The sequence below is a fragment of the Rhineura floridana genome, chromosome 18, assembly GCF_030035675.1.
Source record: "Rhineura floridana isolate rRhiFlo1 chromosome 18, rRhiFlo1.hap2, whole genome shotgun sequence".
NCBI lineage: Eukaryota > Metazoa > Chordata > Lepidosauria > Squamata > Rhineuridae > Rhineura > Rhineura floridana.
Genome location: NC_084497.1, coordinates 1,571,383 through 1,590,435, shown reverse-complemented (window position 1 = coordinate 1,590,435; position 19,053 = coordinate 1,571,383). Strand labels below are relative to the sequence as shown.

Sequence of the window (19,053 nt, the reverse complement as noted above, 5' to 3'; positions counted from 1 at the left end):
AGAGAGAGCGAAATCAAACCGCACCGAGGCCCCGCCCGCATTAAACACTTAAAGCGGCATCTAACTGGAGGGCAAATTCCATTTCAGCAAAAGAATCCACGCTGCCAAGCCGTGAAATAACCTAGGCCCCATTCGCGCTCCACAGCTGAAGCAGCACCATATCACTTTCAACAGCCAGGGCTTCCCCGCCAAACAAATAATCCTGGGAACTGTAGTTTGTGAAGGGCGCACGGAGTTATTAGGGGATCCCTTTTCCCCCTCACAGAGCTACAATGCAGACTCATTTAACAATCAATCCCTCTTCTCAGAGAACTCTAGAAATTGTAGCTCTGGTTGGGGAATGGGCATCTCCTAACACCTCTCAGCACCCTTCACAAACTACATTTCCCAGGATTCTTGGGGGAAGCCTAACTAAAGTGTCATGACACTGCTTTAAATGTCATTATTATTATTATTTCTTTATTATTTATAAAATTTATTAGTCGCCCATCTGGCTGGCTGTCCAGCCACTCTGGGCGACGTACAAAATAGGCATACAATACCTAGACATTAAAAATCTAAAAACAATTAAGATAAAATCTAGCCAACCCCAAAAGCCTGCCTGAAGAGCCAGGTCTTCAAGGCCTGGCAGAAACTCATCATGGAAGGGGCATGGTGGAGATCATTTGGGAGGGAGTTCCACAGGGTGGGGGCCACAACTGAAAAAGCCCTCTCTCTAGTCCTCACCAGTCTGGCTGTTTTGACTGATGGGATGGAGAGAAGGTCTTTTGAGGCTGATCTTGTTGGGTGGCATAGCTGGAGGCACTCCTTCAGGGCCGAAACCATGTAGGGATTTAAAGGTCAAAACCAGCACCATGAATTGGGCCCGGTAAGCAAATGTAAGGTGCACAGTGGTTGGTATCCCAACCGCTGCAGACAAGGACCAACTGATAAAGAGTTGAAAGATGTCAGGGTACACTATGGCAAGCTGATCTTTCTCCTCTACCTGTCGTGAAGAGGTTTTGGAAAAATTCAGAAACCTTTTCTGCCTCTGCCCGGCTGCATATAAGGATAGTGGAGAAAGTCAATTTAGTTCACATTTAAAGCAAAATCTACCTAATCTGCACTTTCCAAAACAATATGCAGAAGGAAACAGAACCACAGCGTCAAGATTTGTACTCCTCAGAATTCTACCAAGCACTGACCGTGAAAACCCTATTCATGGGGTTGCCATAAGTCGGAATCGACTTGAAGGCAATCCACTGCCATTGCATGCAAGACAAAATTGCATACAGAAAACGTGTGCATTAGGAGACATTTGCATTCAGACACAGATGAATTTTCATGAGGACTTAATTTTATTTTTGTTTTATTTTGCCAATTGAGCTTACGACTGGGAAAGGGAGAAACCAGAACTGACGTATTCACCCACCCCAGTTGCAGATGGGTGACTGGTTTTTCCAGAATTTTTTCCCAGCTGCAATTCAGAGGAAGTAGTTTTGTTTTAAATAAACAGGTTTGGGGAGAATCCAGCCCCAGGAGACAGATTTCAGCAAAGCTCCCCCAGCTATGAGAGCACAGGTGAGAGGCAAAGCCGTTATCGCATCTCACCTCCAAGATTTTCTGGAGCTGTTTGTCATTCTCCACGACGATGAAGTTAGCGCCACAGTTGTCCGCAACGTACTGGCAGGCGTCAGGAGAGTTGGTTGTGTAAATGCCAACGGCAAACCCCCTGTGCAGAAGAAACCAGAGAGAGAGAGAGAGAGTCTCAGCCAGGAGTGGGGAAAACCTCCAGAGAATGGGCCAAACATGCCCCCTTCAACCTCGCTATCTGGCCCCCAGGACTCTCCCCAGTCCATGACCCCTCACAGGCCCTGCTCCAGGTTAGAAGTGTTGGGATGCAACTCAGCTTGATAGGGGGGTTGCATGGGCAACAGCAGTGACAGCTGGTAGCTCCAAGTCAGTGGAATCCACTCCGGGTTTTACTCCAAACTTTCAAAGTGCTTCAGCGCCTTGGACTGCTCCTTCAAAGCTTGGATTAAATCCTGGTCCAGATTCCATTGCCCCACTGACACGCAGCCAGCAGCCGCCCTTAGGAAAGAATGTTTAGAAAGCAGAACCTCTGCACACCCTAGACGGTCTTTCTGACCTTCCTTCATGTGCTAGTCCGATACTCTTCTCATTTCGTCCTCCCACCTTGGGAGACGAGACATCTCTGCTTTGTCTTTCTCCTGCCGAGACGGGACAGCAAGCAAGGCGCTTTGCATCTCCAACCCCAGTTAGCTAGAGCAAGGATCTTTGCTAGCCAGGATGTCTTTCCTGTAATAAATGCAAACTCTCCTCTTTTCCTAGACCCAGAGCCTCTGTTGGATTGCATCCAGGGAAAGCTGTGCGCCTTCAAACCAAGCTTCGTTCTGCTAACACTCCGCACCCTCCTTGAGTGTTTTTGCCCTCTTCAAGTCCTGGAAAGGTTGCCACACAGAGGAGGGCTGGGATCTCTTCTCGATCGTCCCAGAGTGCAGGACACAGAAGAATGGGCTCAAGTTGCAGGAAGCCAGATTTTGGCTGAATATCAGGAAAAACTTCCTAACTGCTAGAGTGGTACGACAATGGAACCAACGACCCAGGGAGGTGGTGGGCTCTCCGACACGACAGTCATTCAAGAGGCAGCTGGACAGGCACCTGTCGGGGATGCTTTAATTTGCATTCCTGCATTGAGCAGGGGGTTGGATTTGATAACCTTATAGGCCCCTTCCAACTCTATGATTCTATGCCTGGGCGGAATGTGCCCTTGGAGGGCAGGTAATCAATATCAAGATAGCCTTACCCAGCAAGAATTGCTCCGATGTCTGAGATGAACCATTCTGCGGAATTGAACCCCAGAATACAGACTCCGTGGAAGCGCTGCAGACCCAGCTGTAACACAAGAGGAGAGACTCAAGCCACCTTCTTCTAAAAGATACTTAAAGGTGGTCTAAAACCAGGCAACGAACACAAGTTCACTGACCACCAACACAGACTCGGGCAGTAGTAATTATTATTATTTATTAAATTTATATCTGCCCTTCTTCCCAGTAGGAGCCCAGGGCAGCAAATAGAAACACCAAAGACACTCTAAAACACCTTAAAACAGACTTTAAAATATATTAAAACAAAACATATTTAAAAAAAACTTTAAAAACATATTAAAAAGCAATTCCAACACGGACGCAGAGTGGGATAAAGTCTCTACTTAAAAGGCTTGTTGAAAGAGGAAGGTCTTCAGCAGGCGCCGAAAAGGTAACAGAGATGGCGCCTGTCTAATATTTAAGGGGAGGGAATTCCAAAGGGTTAGTGCCGCCAGACTAAAAGTCTGTTTCCTATGTTGTGCAGAACGGACCTCCTGATATGATGGTCTCTGCAGGAGGCCCTCACCTGCAAAGCGCAGTGATTGGCGGGGTATATAAGGGATAAGACGGTCTTTCCGGTATCCTGGTCCCAAGCTGCATACGGCTGTATACACCAAGCCCAAAACCTTGAACTTGGCCCTGTAGCTAATGGGCAGCCAGTGCAATTCTTTCAGCAGCGGGGTGACATGTTGGCAAGACCCTGCCCCAGGGAGCATTCTGAAGCTTCCCTGCCCACCCGCCCCACCTGGACCACTCGAAAGTTGCTGATGGTCTTGGCAGACCACTTCATCATTCTCCTGCCTGCAACAACAATGCGCTGAGCTGGAAGCAGTATTATTTTTATTTACATTCATGCTTCTTTTATTTGTTATGTGTTCGTTGCACAACAATTTGCATCTCATAGAATTCAAATTGCAATACAATAAAAAAATTTAAAACATAAAAGAGCAAACATGAAATATAAATATTTAATGCGGACAAGCGGTGGGCCACCTGGATAAAGTTTGTGGACTTACCGGTGGTCCGTGGGCCACAGTTTGGGAACCCCTTAGACTCAGGGCTTATGTTGTTGCCCACATCTGAGTTTCTTCCCGGATTTTTTTGTGGGGGGTGTGTGTGTCAGAGGGAAGGGTTCTGAATTACCCAGCCTTGCTTGTGAAGCAGCAAGGGCATAATTGGGGGGACTGATCCCCCAAGCCGTGACTTAGGTAGGTTCGCCTTCCAACATGAACTGAGTCACTTTTCTCCCCCATTCCCTAATTCGGACTGCAAAGATCTAGGTTCAAACCCCCACCGAGCCATGAAACACACTGGCAGACCTGGAGACTGATCGCTCCCATGTCAGCGGGGCAGCGGAATCCGCTCCGGGTTTTAGTTTGAACTTTCTAGGAGCCATCAAAGGTGCTGAAACCTGTTAGGAGTGGATTCCGTGGCATTGGGCCCCCTCAGTCTCCACTGCCTACTGCTAACCACCAACTCTCAGCCTCGCCTACCTCGCAGGGTCCTTGTGAGAAGAAAAAAAAGAAACTACCACATACACCACTCTGAGATCTTTGACGAAGAGAGAGAGATCCAAAAGGTACACATTTGTTCTGTCTTCTCATCCACCCTGCCCCATCCTCGAACCTGTATAAAGCTTTTGGCTGCCGCCCGGCATTCTTCATAGTACTCCTTGAACGTCATCTTGGTCCACTTGCCATTCTTTTTGGAGGCCAGCGCAGGGAAGTCCCCGTACTGCCTCACGGCATCCAGGAAGAGCTGGTGAACCGTGATGGGAGGCTCACAACCAATACCGCTTTCATCCATCCTGAGCTTGACTTCTCCGTCACACTTGGTGGCCCACAGGCCTATAGGTGGTGGTGCTGGATATCCAGGGAAGAGAGAGAGAGAAAGCAATCAAGGCCATAAATATTGGGCCTAAACCACCTTTCAGGCATTACCCCCCCAACCTTCTCCTACTCCAAGCACAGGGAACCTTTGACCCTCCAGACGTCACTGAACGACAGTTCCCCTGGGCCCCAGCAAACATGGCCAATAGGCAAGGATGATGGGAGTTGTAGCTCTGCAACATCTGGAGGGCAACACCTGCCCTACTGGCATAAGAGCTTGCTGGATCTGGACAGAGGCTCATCTGGTTCAGCATCCTGTTCTCACTACAGTCAAGCAGATGCCTTTTCTGAAGCAGGAGCTGAGATCAAGAGCAAACTCGACCTTCCTGTGGTTTCCAGCAACTGGTATTCAGAAGCCTCTGACAGTAGAGGGAGAACATAATGGGCCATTTAGTCCAGTATTGGAGCCACTTGCTGACTGGGAGCTATCCATGGTGCTGAAATGCCTGGGAGACTCTTGCTCTATAGGAGCTATCCACGGTGCTGAACCAACTACCCTCCTTGACCCATGAGCTCCTCCACTGCACCAGAACAGAAGGTAAGAACACAAGAACATAAGAGCCCTAATGAATCTGGCCAAAGGCCCACCTAGTCTGGCACTGTGTTCTTACAGTGGACAACCAGTTGCCTCTATCTGGGAAGCCCACAAACAGGACCTGGCCACAAGAACACGGAAATGTGCGTCGGCGGAGGGGGAAATCAGACATTCTCTTGCTGGGAACAGAATGGTACAAGAGCGCCAAGCTGGAAGATTAAAAGCATTTGGTGGTCCCCCTCTGGAGATCCCATGCGAGGAAGTGGACCCCCTGCTTTACAGAGCACTTGCTGCTTGGAGGGCATGCCACTCTGCCCTCTCTCCCTGCCCCATTTATACCTTTGCACAATTATCCCAAATGTTCTTGAGTGCACCTGAAGACCCCAATCCCTCTCCTCCCCACTCTGAAAAGGGAAGCCACACCTGGGTACGTGCTCGACTCCTGGAACATCTCGCTGCTCAGCAACGCTGGGAATGTGCAGAAGCCTCTAGCGTGAGGATTTGCCTTTGCAGCCATCACACACACACACACCCTCTCTGCAACAAACACACCAGCAACTTTTGCCTACCTTTGGATCGGAACATCTCTGCTGTTGACGACTCGTTTTTTCCAGCTGGCTTCGGAAGGTGGTTTTCAACGCTGAGAAGGGAACAAGAAAGGGGGGGGGGATGGAGACCAGATATTTGCACTGCTGTGACCCAAAGCAGACTGAAGTTGCTATGAGAAAGATGCTCCCCCTTTCCCCAGTCACAATCTTTTCTTTTTTTGAAAGCTGGACTTCAGACATGGTTTATCCCCTGTTAAGAATACATTTTGCAAAAGGCAAAGGCATTTGCTTCTTTAGTCATTGACAGAGAGCAGGCTTCGCAACAACACTTCAGTGATACGTTTGGATTTGATGGTAAGAAAACATCTGTGATGGAGGAAATTCCTATCAGACTTTTATTATATGACTATGACAGCAAGATTTTTGGGTGTGTAAAGATGGAAGATGGAAGATGGACCCAATATGGATAATGACAGAAGAGCGATTTAGAATTACTGGACTTAGTAGATTTGATGAGTTGGATTAATTGGCATGTTTATTTAGAAAAAAAATTGATTAACATATATCTCAAGGATTGGAAACTTCTCTTTGACTTTTTGTGGAAGATTAAAATGATATGATGTTAATGAGATTTGAAACCAACTAAGATAACCGTTGGAGGAAGGTGATTTTATAATCTATTAAGAGATAGGTTTGTTATATATTATAGATTTATAGCTGAACTATGACAAATCGGAAGTCAATATTCTTTCTTTTTTATATATATATATATTTTTCTTTCTTTTTGTATTGTACTAGTTATTGATTTGTGTTGTTTTCTTTTTGTATTGTTTTGGTTTTGAAAACTGGAATAAAAATTAATTGAAAAAAAAAAGACAGAGAGCAGGCTTCAGCTCAACAAACCTCCCCTCTACATCCACTTTGGTTTCTAGAAGCAAAGCAACTATCATAAATAGCCATCCCGGCAAATCTGGGGGGGGAAAGGGGACAGGGCTTAATTCCCTCCCCACACACACACACATACAGTCTGTGCACATTGCAAAGTTGCTACTCATCAACATTGTGCACCTCAGGTCATCCAGAGCTGTACCCATGGATGCTGCACATCTCAGGTCATGCAAAGTGGCTACCCATGGATGTTGTGCACCTCAGGTCATGCAACAGGTGTTACTATTACTACTACTATCTGGAGATGCCATCAAGGACTGAACCTGGGACCTTCTGCAGGCAAGGCAGATGCCCTATCCACTAAGCTATGGCTACATCCAGATTTAATGTTACTGTAACTATTTAAGAGAAATTCTGGGTTGTGTCTAACATAAGTAACAGTCAGAATAGACCCGCTGAAGTTAAACTGAACTTGGGACCTTCCTCACTGAGCTATGGCCCTTCCTTAAAAATAAAGTCAAGATTCTAGTCCTCTTGATTCTTACTGAAGGGCAGGTTTCACTGGAAACGCAAGAGGCTGCTTTATACTAAATCAGACTTATTGGTCCATCTTGATCAGTACTGCCTATGCTGACTGGAAGCAGTTTTCCCAGACTGCAGGCAGGGCGTCACTCCCAGCCCTACCTAGAGATGCTTTTGGGGATTGACCCTGAAACCTTCTGTATGCAAGACAGAGGCTCTACCCACTGAGCTACGGCCCTTCTTGCAAAAGAAAGCAGCAATCAGGATGACAACTGCAGGCAGCCTAGAACACCAGCTTTTTTTTTTTTTTTAAAGCCATTTACACACACCCTGTAGGCCGCTCCCGTCACCCTAAAAATGGCAGCCAGGTGCTGTTATGCTTTCAAGCGCTTCCTTCTCATCTCAATGTGGCATTTTTTTCTGTTTCGGGCTGCGGGGAGGGAACAAGTGCCACCAGGAGGTGTTTGGCTCCTGTTCTTTGGAAGGCACTGGTCTTAAAAACGCTTGTCCCCTCCCCCCTGTGCCCCCCTCCCAGGAGGGTGTTTCTGCAGCGGAGGTCTTCCCGCTACTGCTGACCCCAGCGGGTGGCGTTCTAGAACCCTGCGCTTGTGATGTCATCCGCAGAACCACAACCCCCCCCCCGAGGGTTCTAGCCTTCATGACACCCACATCAAAGCCACCTTGGCAGCGTTACCTTGCGGCAGCGTGCCACAAACTGACATTTTGGGGAGAAAGGAAATAATATGAAATTCTTCTAGAGCTCCTGAAGCAGGGCTGGGCAAGAATTTCGACCTGCACTTTCCAAGATATTGTGTGTGCCGAAACACAGCCGTCCTTTGAAATTCGCTCTTATCCAGATTCTGCAGGGCAGTTTGCCAACCAGACAATGCTTGCACAAAACAATTGCATACATTAGGGGAAAGAGTGCAAAGGAAAAAGAATAGGTGAGTGAAAACGACACGCAGAAGCGGCATTACGTGAAGAAAAACGGCTTGCAAAAAGAAGTGCACGTTCATCCACAGAACATACAAAAATGTGTTTATTAGGACAAATCCAAAACCAAAATGCTGGAGAATTTTCCTGAGGATATTTTAAAAAAATAATAATTCATGAATTCCTGCAGAAATGTGGAGAACTGGATTTAAGAGAGAACGGAGAGAAGCGGAACGGACAGATCTTTCCATGTCTATCATAAAGTGTCCCAAATATAGCGCACAGCTGTGACGGATCGGCACAGAGGCTTTGGCGATGTAGGAAAAGACTGTTACGTGGATATCCTCAGGGTGCCTTCAGAGTGACAGCAACCGCAGACACAGGAAGCTGTTGTGTGCCAAGTCAGACCACTGGTCCATCTAGCTCAATACTGTGCGCACTGACTGGCAGCAACTCTCCACGTAAAGCTGGGAATGTCACCCACTTGAAACTTTGGAGAGCTGCCGCCAATCAGCACAGACAGTTTTGAGCCAGATGGACCAAGTGGTCTGACTCTGGCATAAGGCAATGGAAAACCGTCGTTTCCACAGCCAAGCACATCTGACGAAGTTGACTGTAATCTGGGAAAAGCTTTATGCCGTAACAAATTTGTTTGAAGCTTTTCAGGTGTGACAAGATTCTTTGGTTGCTTTTATCAGACACTCAGATCTCAAGAGAACAGAACATTTTGAAAGAGCAGATCGCTGGCGTGCTACGAGCAGAGCTTGCCAACGTGTCAAGATGTGGGACTTTGCAAAGAGAAACCATAAACTATTGCATTGCACATTGAGTTAACCTCATTTGAAATCGCTGAGGTAACCATGTATTAATTGAGTTGCCCTTCGTAGGTCTAAGAAACGTTTTCTCCAAACCTTAGAACACTGTTGCTGGCAAGACTGAGAAGTTTGGGGTCAAACTCTTTTTTTTCTTTTCAAATTCTTATATTTAAGATAGCTTGGTTGGAAATACAACCACTTCAGTCGTCTGAGTAAGACACGTTTGTCACAGCCGTGTCATAGCTACAAAAAGCTGCTCAAGAAATTTGGCCTTCGAGAAATCTGAAATCGTCATCCCGTGGCATTTTGCACTCCCTGACTATTCCAAGAAGTTCCAAACTGGGGTATGTGTGTGTGGAAATGTAGCACATAAATACATTTATAAACGTGCCTATTTCGAGAGGAAATGCACAAACAACATTTGTAAAAGCTGCAATGTTTAGTTGGAAATGGAAAGCAATGGGGCACCACTGCACCAACTCAGCGTGCCCTCAGCCAGCCCCCATCTGCCTGCTTTCTTACTTAAAGCCTGTCCAGGGGGTGGCGTCGCCTGTCACCTACCTCCTCCTTAACTCAGCCAGATAGGCGGATGGGAACTAAACTAGAATTCATTGGCTCTGGCTCTACCTAATGTTGGGTTCCTTGCCTTCTGCCTCACCAGTCCCAATGGGCACCAGCCACCATGTTTAAGGGTTTGTCATGTAGTTTCACCCAACCTGGTGCCCTCCAGGCGTTGGCCAGGCTGACGGCAGTCGAACACTGTCTGGAGGGCCGTCAGTTTCCCTTCCACGCATTCAAACATAATTGTATATATCCCAATTATTATCCCAGTAGTTGATTAACAATACATGCACACTTGACCATTAAATTATTATTTTTATGATTATTTATTAAATTTATACCAAGCCTTTCCTCTGAGATGGAGCCCAGGGCAGCAAAGAAAAAAACCACACACACTAAAAACACTCTAAAACGTCTTAAAAACCAAAAGACTTTGAAACATATTAAAACAAAAAAGCTTTTAAAATTTCTTAAAAAGCAATTCCAGCACAGACACAGACTGGGATAAGGTCTCTACTGAAAAGGCTTGTTGAAAGAGGAAGGTCTTCAGCAGGTGCCGAAAAGATAATAGAGGTGGCACCTGTCTAATATTTTCTCATTTTTTATTCTACAAGTGAACCTGCCTTGGGGTGGCGGGACCCACCTCTCTCTACTAGAGTGCAGATGGCAATGCAGTTTGCAAACTGAAATAGTGGCACATTTTCCTTCACAACCCTGGTTAAAAATTTAAAAAACACAACCCAGTTCTAGGGTTAAGGGCTTTTATGACTCAATTGAAACCAGAGTTCCGTTTGCACAAGAAAGCCGAGATCCAGCCCACAATGCAGGTGCCGGGGGCCTATCACAGCTTGCAAGTACCTTCTCACCAGCAGGGTCTCAATCGCCCCAAAGCTACCTTCTTTAACAAAATGCAGTTTTGTATATTATTTTCACCAACACATGCATTTTTGCACATGACTTGCCTGGAGAACCACACTGCAAAACTCAGGCAAAGTGTGAATTATTTATTTATTTATTTATTAAATTTATTAGTCGCCCATCTGGCTGGCTGTCCAGCCACTCTGGGCGACATACAAAATAAAAACATACAAATATATTAAAACATTAAACATCTCAACAATGATAATAAAACCTAACACACCCCAAAAGCCTCCCTGAAGAGCCAAGTCTTCAAGGCCCAGCAGAAGCTCATCATAGCGAGGGCATGGCGGAGATCATTTGGGAGGGAATTCCACAAAGCGGGGGCCACAATTGAAAAAGCCCTCTCCCTAGTTCTCACCAGTCTAGCTGTTTTAACCAGTGGGATAGAGAGAAGGCCTTTTGAGGCTGATCTTGTTGAGCGCCATCCCTGATGATGTTGGAGGCGCTCCTTCAGATAGACTGGGCCAAAACCGTATAGGGTTCTAAAGGTCAGAACCAACATCTTGAATTGGGCCCGGAAAACAACTGGTAACCAGTGCAACTCCTTCAGCACTGGAGTGATGTGATCTCGACGGTGGCTGCCTTTAATCAGGCGCACCGCCGCGTTCTGTACCAGTTGCAGCTTCCGGACCGTTTTCAAGGGTAACCCCACGTAGAGCGCATTACAGTAGTCTAGGCGAGAGGAGACCAGGCCATGTACCACAGATGGGAGCAGATGGTTGGGAAGGTAGGGGCGCAGCCTCCGTATCAGGTGGAGTTGATACAGCGCCGCCCGGCTCACAGCCGAGACCTGAGCCTCCATGGACAGCTGGGGGTCAAGAATGACCCCCAGGCTGGAGACCTGGTCTTTCAGGGGCAATTGTACCCCATTTCAATGGACGGCTGTGTTTCTGTTTGCATAATGTTTCAGAAAGTGTGGATTTGGTAGATGCGTCTTTAAAAGCAAGCTGCATTAAATTTTCCCCCTCGTCTCTAGGGACAACCAACCCAGCTTACTATTAGAGGTGTGTGTATATATAGATCAATAAAAATGTTAACCAACCTGGGCAAAGTGGCCACAGAGACATCATGAAGGGAAACTGAGTAGGCCTGCTGGATGGGATATTGCACAGAGGCTGCAAGAGAGGAATTCACTACTGCAACTTGAGTTGCCATCTTGCCAGGTGCCTCTCTGAAATACAAATTATGGTTAATGTATTATCATGATGATTGATTGAATGCATATCTCATTCTTCCTCTTAACCAACTTAACAAGGAAAAGAAATGCATACTAAAAACAGTTCAAAGCATTCGAAAACACAATTACAATCAAAAACATTCTAAAACACAGCTTAAAAATGTTTTGTTCAACAGTGATCTTCAGGGTGCCGGGAGCTGTCTCTTTCAGCCATCAAATACCTGGGTAAAGAAGGATGTTTTCAGATTCCTCCTAAAAGCCAATAATGATGGAGACAGAGGCACCTCTCCGGGGAAGGCAGCCCACAAACAGGGAGCCACCACTGGAAAGGCCCTGTCATGGCTCAGCGCCAACTGGGCAAATTAAGGATTGGAGGATGTCCAGAGAAAGGAGCCTAAGGTGTTCAAAGATCTGGAAACCCAAGTCCCAAGAGATACTGTTGAAGCAGACAGGTATGTTTAGCCTGCAGAGGAGAGGGTCAAGGAGAAGACACGATTGCAGTCTTCAAATATCTGAAGGGCTGTTGAGCAGAAGATGAAGCAGACCTGTTCTCTGCTGCTCAAGAAGGCAGGACCAGAAGCAATGGGGGAAAATTTGCAGGGAAGCAGATTTTGGCTAAACATTAGGAAAAATTTCCCAATGGTAAAAACTGTTCAGTGGTGGAACGGGCTGCCTCAGGAAGTGGAGGGCTCCTCTTCACTGGAGACGTTTAAACGGAGGCTGGGTAGCCATCTGCCAGGAAGGCTGAACTTGAAAGATCATGCACTTATCACAGGGCTAGGCTAGATGACCTTGAAGAACCCTTGCAGCTTAAAAAAAAACAAATTCTGGATGCATGGCTGTTTGAACTATTTTGCTCACTCCACTCCATGGCTCTGGTCTCCGCCAATGCCGCACAGTGGTTAAGTACGAGCTTTGAGTGCCAAAGGTCCTGGGTTCACATCCCGGTGACTTCATGCAGGGTTGGGAAAGAGACTCCCTGCTTGAATCCTTGAAGAGCTGCTGCCAGTCAGTGCAGACAATACTGAGTTAGCTGGACCACTGGTCTGACTTGGTATAACACAGGAGCACGCCTCTAACCTCCACCATATTTCTTTCCCTTCCAAACAGCTGCCTCCTTGTCATAGAGATCTAATGAAGGAGAACCATTTCTAAAACCATCAGGGGAAATGATCCACTTCCTGTTGCCCCCGCCCCCAATAAAGGATTGCTTAATTGTATGCCCAACAGTCCCAGCCACACTCCAAGGGATCCGTGCAGACCAATTTACGGTGAAGACAGAGCCAACCAATTACCAGAGTCTTGTATGCTCACAAAAATGATGGAATAAGTATTTCTCTTTTGGGTAGGGACGCTTAAACTTACTATCTGGCCAGATGGAGCATTCTTGATCACCCTAAAGCTCGCTAAAACTCTTTGTGTGATGCTTATTAATCATTCAGTGGCTTTTGAATTTCTCTTTGACTTTGGATTTTACTTTATAAATTCAAACGCTGCTGACCGATTAATACCTTCTCTCTTTTTTTTTTTTTAAACAGCCGACTGAAAGCATCACACAAAAGTAGTGGTGAGCGACCTTTAGAGTGATCAAGGACGCTTCGTATCACTGAGTTTCCAAGTGGGTACCACAGTAACAGGGGGAAAATAGCTGCAACATAAATATTTATTTATATATTATATTGATATCCCACCTTCCCTCAAAGGAGCTCAGGGTGGCATACGTGACACTCTCCCTCCAAATTGTAACCTCACAACAACCCTGCAAGGTAAGTTAGGCCAAGACACCACGGCAGGCCCAAGGTCCCGAAGTGAGCTTCGGGGCTGGGTGGAAAGGTTTGAACCCTGGACTCCCAGCTCCTAGTCTAGTTAAAAAGCCTGCTGAAATGTGAAAAGTCTAACGTTTGTGCCCAACAAGTCTAATTAAATCCAGTGTTCTTTCGGTGGTCGAGGGGAGCATGAGCGCAGCTACTTCAGACACTTCCTCTTGGTTTAAACTGGTGCCCACTAGATGTGAGGAGATCACAACAACTGATGTCATGCCTCGCCGGCTGGAGAGACACCCTCACCCCACACTCCTTCCCCCTCTTTTTATGGATGCAAACCGGTCGTCATCACCACAGCTTTCTGCCTCCGGCCAATTTCCTCTTTCCCGCTCAGCATTCCAAATGGAAACCGTTTCCATTTCCGAGAGAGCGAGAGCCGCACTACTAGAAAACACTTCTGCCCCGCTGTAGGAAATCCGGTCATGACCGTATTGCTTCCCGCACAGAACAAGAAGCTCCCGGCGTGCAAGTCTCTCTCACATCAGGTCTGAGTGAGGAAGAGACAGACAGAATTAATGCCCCACATCCGAAGCGGAATGGCTGACAGCTAACATCGCCACACTTGCAGCTTTCAAAACCCAGCTTTGCTCATTTCCCTTCTATGGGCTCGCTTATTTACCTACTTGTCTGGCTCCCTGGTTAAAAATTAAGGAGCACTTGCTATGTGTGAAAAGCCAACTTTTTTTGGCAAGAGATCGTGCAGGCGGTCAGTCGACACTTGTTAAGGGTCCAAAACACACAAGAACACAGCCACCGAGACATAAAAATGGGACTGTTGACCGTTTCACAATCCACGCAAGCAGAGAAATCCAGCACAGGACATTATTTAGCATCCCTGAGAACTACAAGCTTTGGAAAAGATCACAAACCAAATGTTAGTCATACTAAGAACAGATCCATTGAAATGGAAGGACGTGACTGACTTGGGTCCATTAGTGTCAACAGGTTTCCTCTTAGTGGAGTGTAGCTGGAAGCAGAGAAGCTCTAATACACCCTGCTGTGCAATATTTTCCAGGATGATCCTTGGAGCCTCTTCTGGCGATTCTACCAGAGGGTTCAAATAAGTCCATTATTGAGCAAATCACAACATTTTTGAATATGGCTATTTTTAACCAGATCATCTGACTCTGTTGATACAATGAACAGTATCCTGTATATATTTTAAGTATATTTTTAATATTAAGAAGTCTACTTTTCCTATTCCTTATATATTCTACTTTCATATTTTGTATTTTTGTATCTGTGGTCAGTTGACTGTAAACAAACTAAACCGCACTACTCTACTTAAGCTGGAGGCAAGGTTCTAGTCCCTCAAGGCTGAAAGTGGGCAAACAAGACGAGGAACCTCACGATGCCAGGGCAGGAGGATACGTGGGATGGTGTGATGAGCTTACACAGCAACTTTCTCCACCCTGTAGAGCAGCCTCATGAAGTGGCTATTCATGTGTGGTCGCCTCTGCCCGGGAAAAAAGTCTGCTGTAGGTGACTAGGCAGGAAGACAAGCTAGATTTCCCTTCCTTTGAAGGCCACAAATGATTGACAGAAGCCTATTTTGGAGAGACATATAGCTTATAATTTTCTCAAATGTTTTGAAAGCTTTTTTTATCAAACATTTTAAAAGAGGTTTTGTTTTAATGTATTTTAAAGACTGTTTTTATTATGTTTTAAAGTGTTTCCAGTACTTTTGTTTCCTGCCCTGGGCTCCTTCTGGGAGGAAGGGTGGGATATAAATCAAATAAATAAACAAATTAATTACCTGCCCAGAAAATCTCAGAGTGGATCACAATACATATAAATCACATTGTTAAAAAAAAAGCTTAAAACAAGGATCCTCGAAGTATATACCTCAAGCATCAGAAGGCAGGGTGGTGACGTATAAGACAAAAGCTGGATATCTTATCCTAAAATTTTGGCCGGCTCTAAGCAGCGCAGAGGACCGTGGCTCTAGGACAAACAGACAAACACAGCAAAGGGCTGAGAGATCAAGCCCCATGTCCCAATTTAAAAGCTGGATGTGTAAAAGCTTGCCCTGCAGTTGTGCCAAGGTTAACACAACCTTGGGTAAACATTGCCAGCATTTTATTTTTGTATTTTTTTGCCATCCTGCAGCAAATCCTGGCCCTGACGGGTGGTTACTTTGCCCTCTGATGTTTCAACAGAGCTATTTTAAGGCTGGGGAAATTGGTCAACCAGATAACCTATGCAGCCTAACGCTTCAGCAGACTTCAGAGCAAAGATAAACATAATCAGTGCCAGCAAAAGGAAAAAAAGTCTTCCTGTTGGGTAAGTTTGTCCTTCAATTTCTAAGCCATTTTAAAGATCCTGTATAAGATGACGGGAGGGGCTATTCCAACCTAGTGACCCTTCAAAGTAGGCAAGGCTGACAAAGGAGACCCACAGGACTGAACACAAATTTGAATCGGGATCTTCCCAGATACAATGCTCTTCACCATTAAGCCATACTGCCTCTCCCAGATTGTCCCATTCAGAGTGGGAACCACGAGGCTGAGACACAGGTGTAAACGCGGCAGCCAGGCTATTGACGAGGACCAATCGGTCTGCGCATATAACACCTGTCCTGGCCCGTTTGCACTGGCTACCTATTTGTTTCCGAGCCAGATTCAAGGTGCTGGTTTTGACCTATAAAGCCTTACACGGTGTGGGACCACGGTGTGGAACGCCTCTCCCGCTATGAACCTACCCGTTCACTTCGTTCAGTATCTAAGGCCCTCCTCCGGGTACCATCTCACCAGGATGCCCGGAGGATTGTTACCAGATCTAGGGCCTTTTCTGCAGTGGCCCCCGAATTGTGGAACAGCTTACCTGAAGAGATACGCCTGGCGCCTACGGTGCTTTCTTTTAGGCGCCAGGTTAAGACCTGGCTGTACTCCCAGGCTTTTTAATGTTTTTAATGTTAATGTTTATGTCTATGCTTTATTTTAATATTGTTGTTGATATATGTGATTGATTTTATTATAATATTGTATTTTTAATCTGTTTTGTACACCGCCCAGAGAGCTACTAGCTATGGGCGGTCTAAAAATGAAACAAATAATAATAATAATAATAAATTCTTGTTTTATTAAAGTAATGGATACATCAAAAGCAGTGTGTTTCATAGAGAACACTAAACTAACTCACTGGAATTCCCTAGCTGCACTCTAGACATGCTCTACAACATAGAAAGTTGACTCAGCAGCTCCTCCCCTGGAGCTGTAGGCTTAAGCAGGGAAAGTTCGTGATCTTAATCTGACTCCTTCTCAAGTCCTGCCTCTGACCGGTCCGTTTCTCGTGACGCCGAGCGCGGGGTGAAGGGGGGGGCGTGCGTCCAATGGCTCATCCGACAGGGCCTTGGCAACAGTCTCGATGTCAAAGGGAGGTTGCTCTCTTGGCGCCTCCGAGAACCGCTAGGCAGAGGGGAAGGGAGCGCACCCTCCTGAGTAGCTTCCAACGGCTGTGTGTCTTGGTCTGGGGCACGCCCCTCTTCGGAGAGCGTGCCATCTGTGGGAACTGACCCTGGCTCAGACTCACTCCCACGCCCCAAGTCCTGCGGAGACGCAACAACTCCTGGATCTACCGCTCCTTCTGACAGCTGGGGAACTTGAAACTCATGCGTTTCCCCTCCCTCACCCTCACGGAGGAGTTGAGGCTCAACACAGATGCAAGCTATTTTTAAAAAAAGAAATCTTTGGAAAGAGATCTCTCAATTGCCTTGCTACGCACTCAAGAAGCCTTACTTATTTGCAGAAGTCAAACGACGGGGAACACTGCTTTTAAAAAGTAGCTCAACAGGACTGTGAGCAGTATTTAGGACTACGCCTGCTCAGAGTAGACCCACTGCTGTTAATAGACACAACGAACTTTGGCTCTTTAATTTCAGTGTGTCCACTTTGTGTAGGACTTAGCATTTAAGTTTTATGTAGGACCCCATGCATTTAACGCACTATTTATAAGCAGTGATGGCTTCCCCCAAAGAATCCTGAGAACTGTAGTTTGTGAAAGGTGCTGAGAGGTTTTAGGAGAGGCGCCCTACTCCCCTCACTCCCCTGAGTGTTTGAACAATCCCTCTTCCCAGGGAATTCTGGGAATCACAGCTCTGGGAGGGGAACGGACGGGTGTGTGTCTCCTACTGCCTCTCAGCACCTTTCACAAACTACAGTTCCCAGGATTCTTTGGGGGAAACCATCACTGTTTAAAGTGGCATCATAGTGCTTTAAATGCATGGTGCAGATGTGACCCAAATCCTGCTCGTTCAGAGGGTCTTACTTCCCAGTACAGGCGTGCAGCCACAGAAAGAGCTTTTCGCTTCCCCTGCCAAGATTCCCACCAGAGGCGTCCGGCGTTTTCAAACATTGACTATATTATATATAGTTGCCCGCCCTCTGTTCGTCATTCCTGGCTGACACTACCAAAAAAAAAATACATAACCCTGTTGCTCAGTGCCGGCTCTCTTGCACCTGCTGTTCTGATTACGGATGCTCCTCCGCTACAGAATCACCCAAGCCATTTCCACCAATGGGAGGCCTGAAAATTATCATCCCAGTGTCCGTCACGTGCCGGCAGGCCTCCAGAGATACTGCTGCTGGGGTTACCAGCGTGCATTCACCCCTCCTGTGGGCGGTGAACTCATGAGCCGTGACTCTGCCTGCTAGTCAGCCTGCAGATGTTACTCATCTCTGCACTCTCACCCACAAATGGAAAACATACACACACACAAATCCCTCCACATACACGTACAGAGCAGAATTTGGAGGGGAAAGTGCAGCTGTTGGCATGATAGCAGTGGCTGCGGACATCCAAGGAAGCCGAGGGCTGGAAGGTTCAGGAGAGACCGAAGGAAGAACTTCTCCACGCAGCACCTAGTTCAACTGTGGGATTTGCTTCTCAGTTAGTCAGTAATGGTTCCCACAGCTGATCCAGCATGTATAACTTGACCTCTCTGCAGCAATAAACATTATGTTTCTTTATTCTGTCTTAACGGATGCTGACCGCCTCTGTTGACAGGTCTTCATCTAACAGAGTTCAGCTTACACAGGTCTGGGTTCACATCCCACCTCCAGACACATGAAACATCCAGGAACAAGTCGCCCAGAACTACTGAAGGCTTTCCAGGCACCACAGAGCTCCGTGACCTCACATCTATTGCCTTAACCCAGGAGCAGAGTGGTTTTCCCTCACAGGCACAGCATTTTTTTTTTTTTTTAAAGGGCACGTTCCTCCTAATTTGCAACTAAACACTCTCCAAAACACACACATCCTTCTGCAAGCCATCTCTGTTGACAAACTGCAGCAGAAACCAGAACCATTTTTCTTCTCAAAAGAAAACCAGCAGCTCAGTGGCAGCACATCTGCCTTGCACGCAGAAGGTCCAAGTAGGGCTGGAAGAGGCTCCCCGCCTGAAACCCCGGCGAGAGCTGCTGCCAGTCAGTGCAGACACTACTGAGCTAGGTAGACCAGTGGTCTGGCTCAGTGCAAGGGCTGCTCTCTTCCCCACTAAACATCCAGCATTTCCTAAGGCAGCTTTCTTTACGCTAAAGCTTCTCTGCTGGCTGCTGGGAGCCTGTCAGACCCACT

At 46.6% G+C, this 19,053-nt stretch overlaps 1 protein-coding gene across 5 annotated transcripts in view; it reads right to left on the bottom strand.

The window, feature by feature from the left end:
- Positions 1-19,053, bottom strand: part of RFX2 (regulatory factor X2) — a 76,639-nt gene that overhangs the window by 53,106 nt on the left and 4,480 nt on the right. For all 5 annotated transcript variants that reach the window (XM_061600535.1, XM_061600538.1, XM_061600537.1 and 2 more), the window contains exons 2-6: positions 11,522-11,650; positions 5,861-5,931; positions 4,494-4,729; positions 2,807-2,895; positions 1,591-1,711 (exon numbers count right to left, since the gene is read on the bottom strand). In XM_061600535.1, the coding sequence (XP_061456519.1) occupies positions 1,591-1,711; positions 2,807-2,895; positions 4,494-4,729; positions 5,861-5,931; positions 11,522-11,634 (630 nt within the window). In that variant the 5' untranslated portion in view covers positions 11,635-11,650. The remainder of the gene's footprint in view (positions 1-1,590; positions 1,712-2,806; positions 2,896-4,493; positions 4,730-5,860; positions 5,932-11,521; positions 11,651-19,053) is intronic.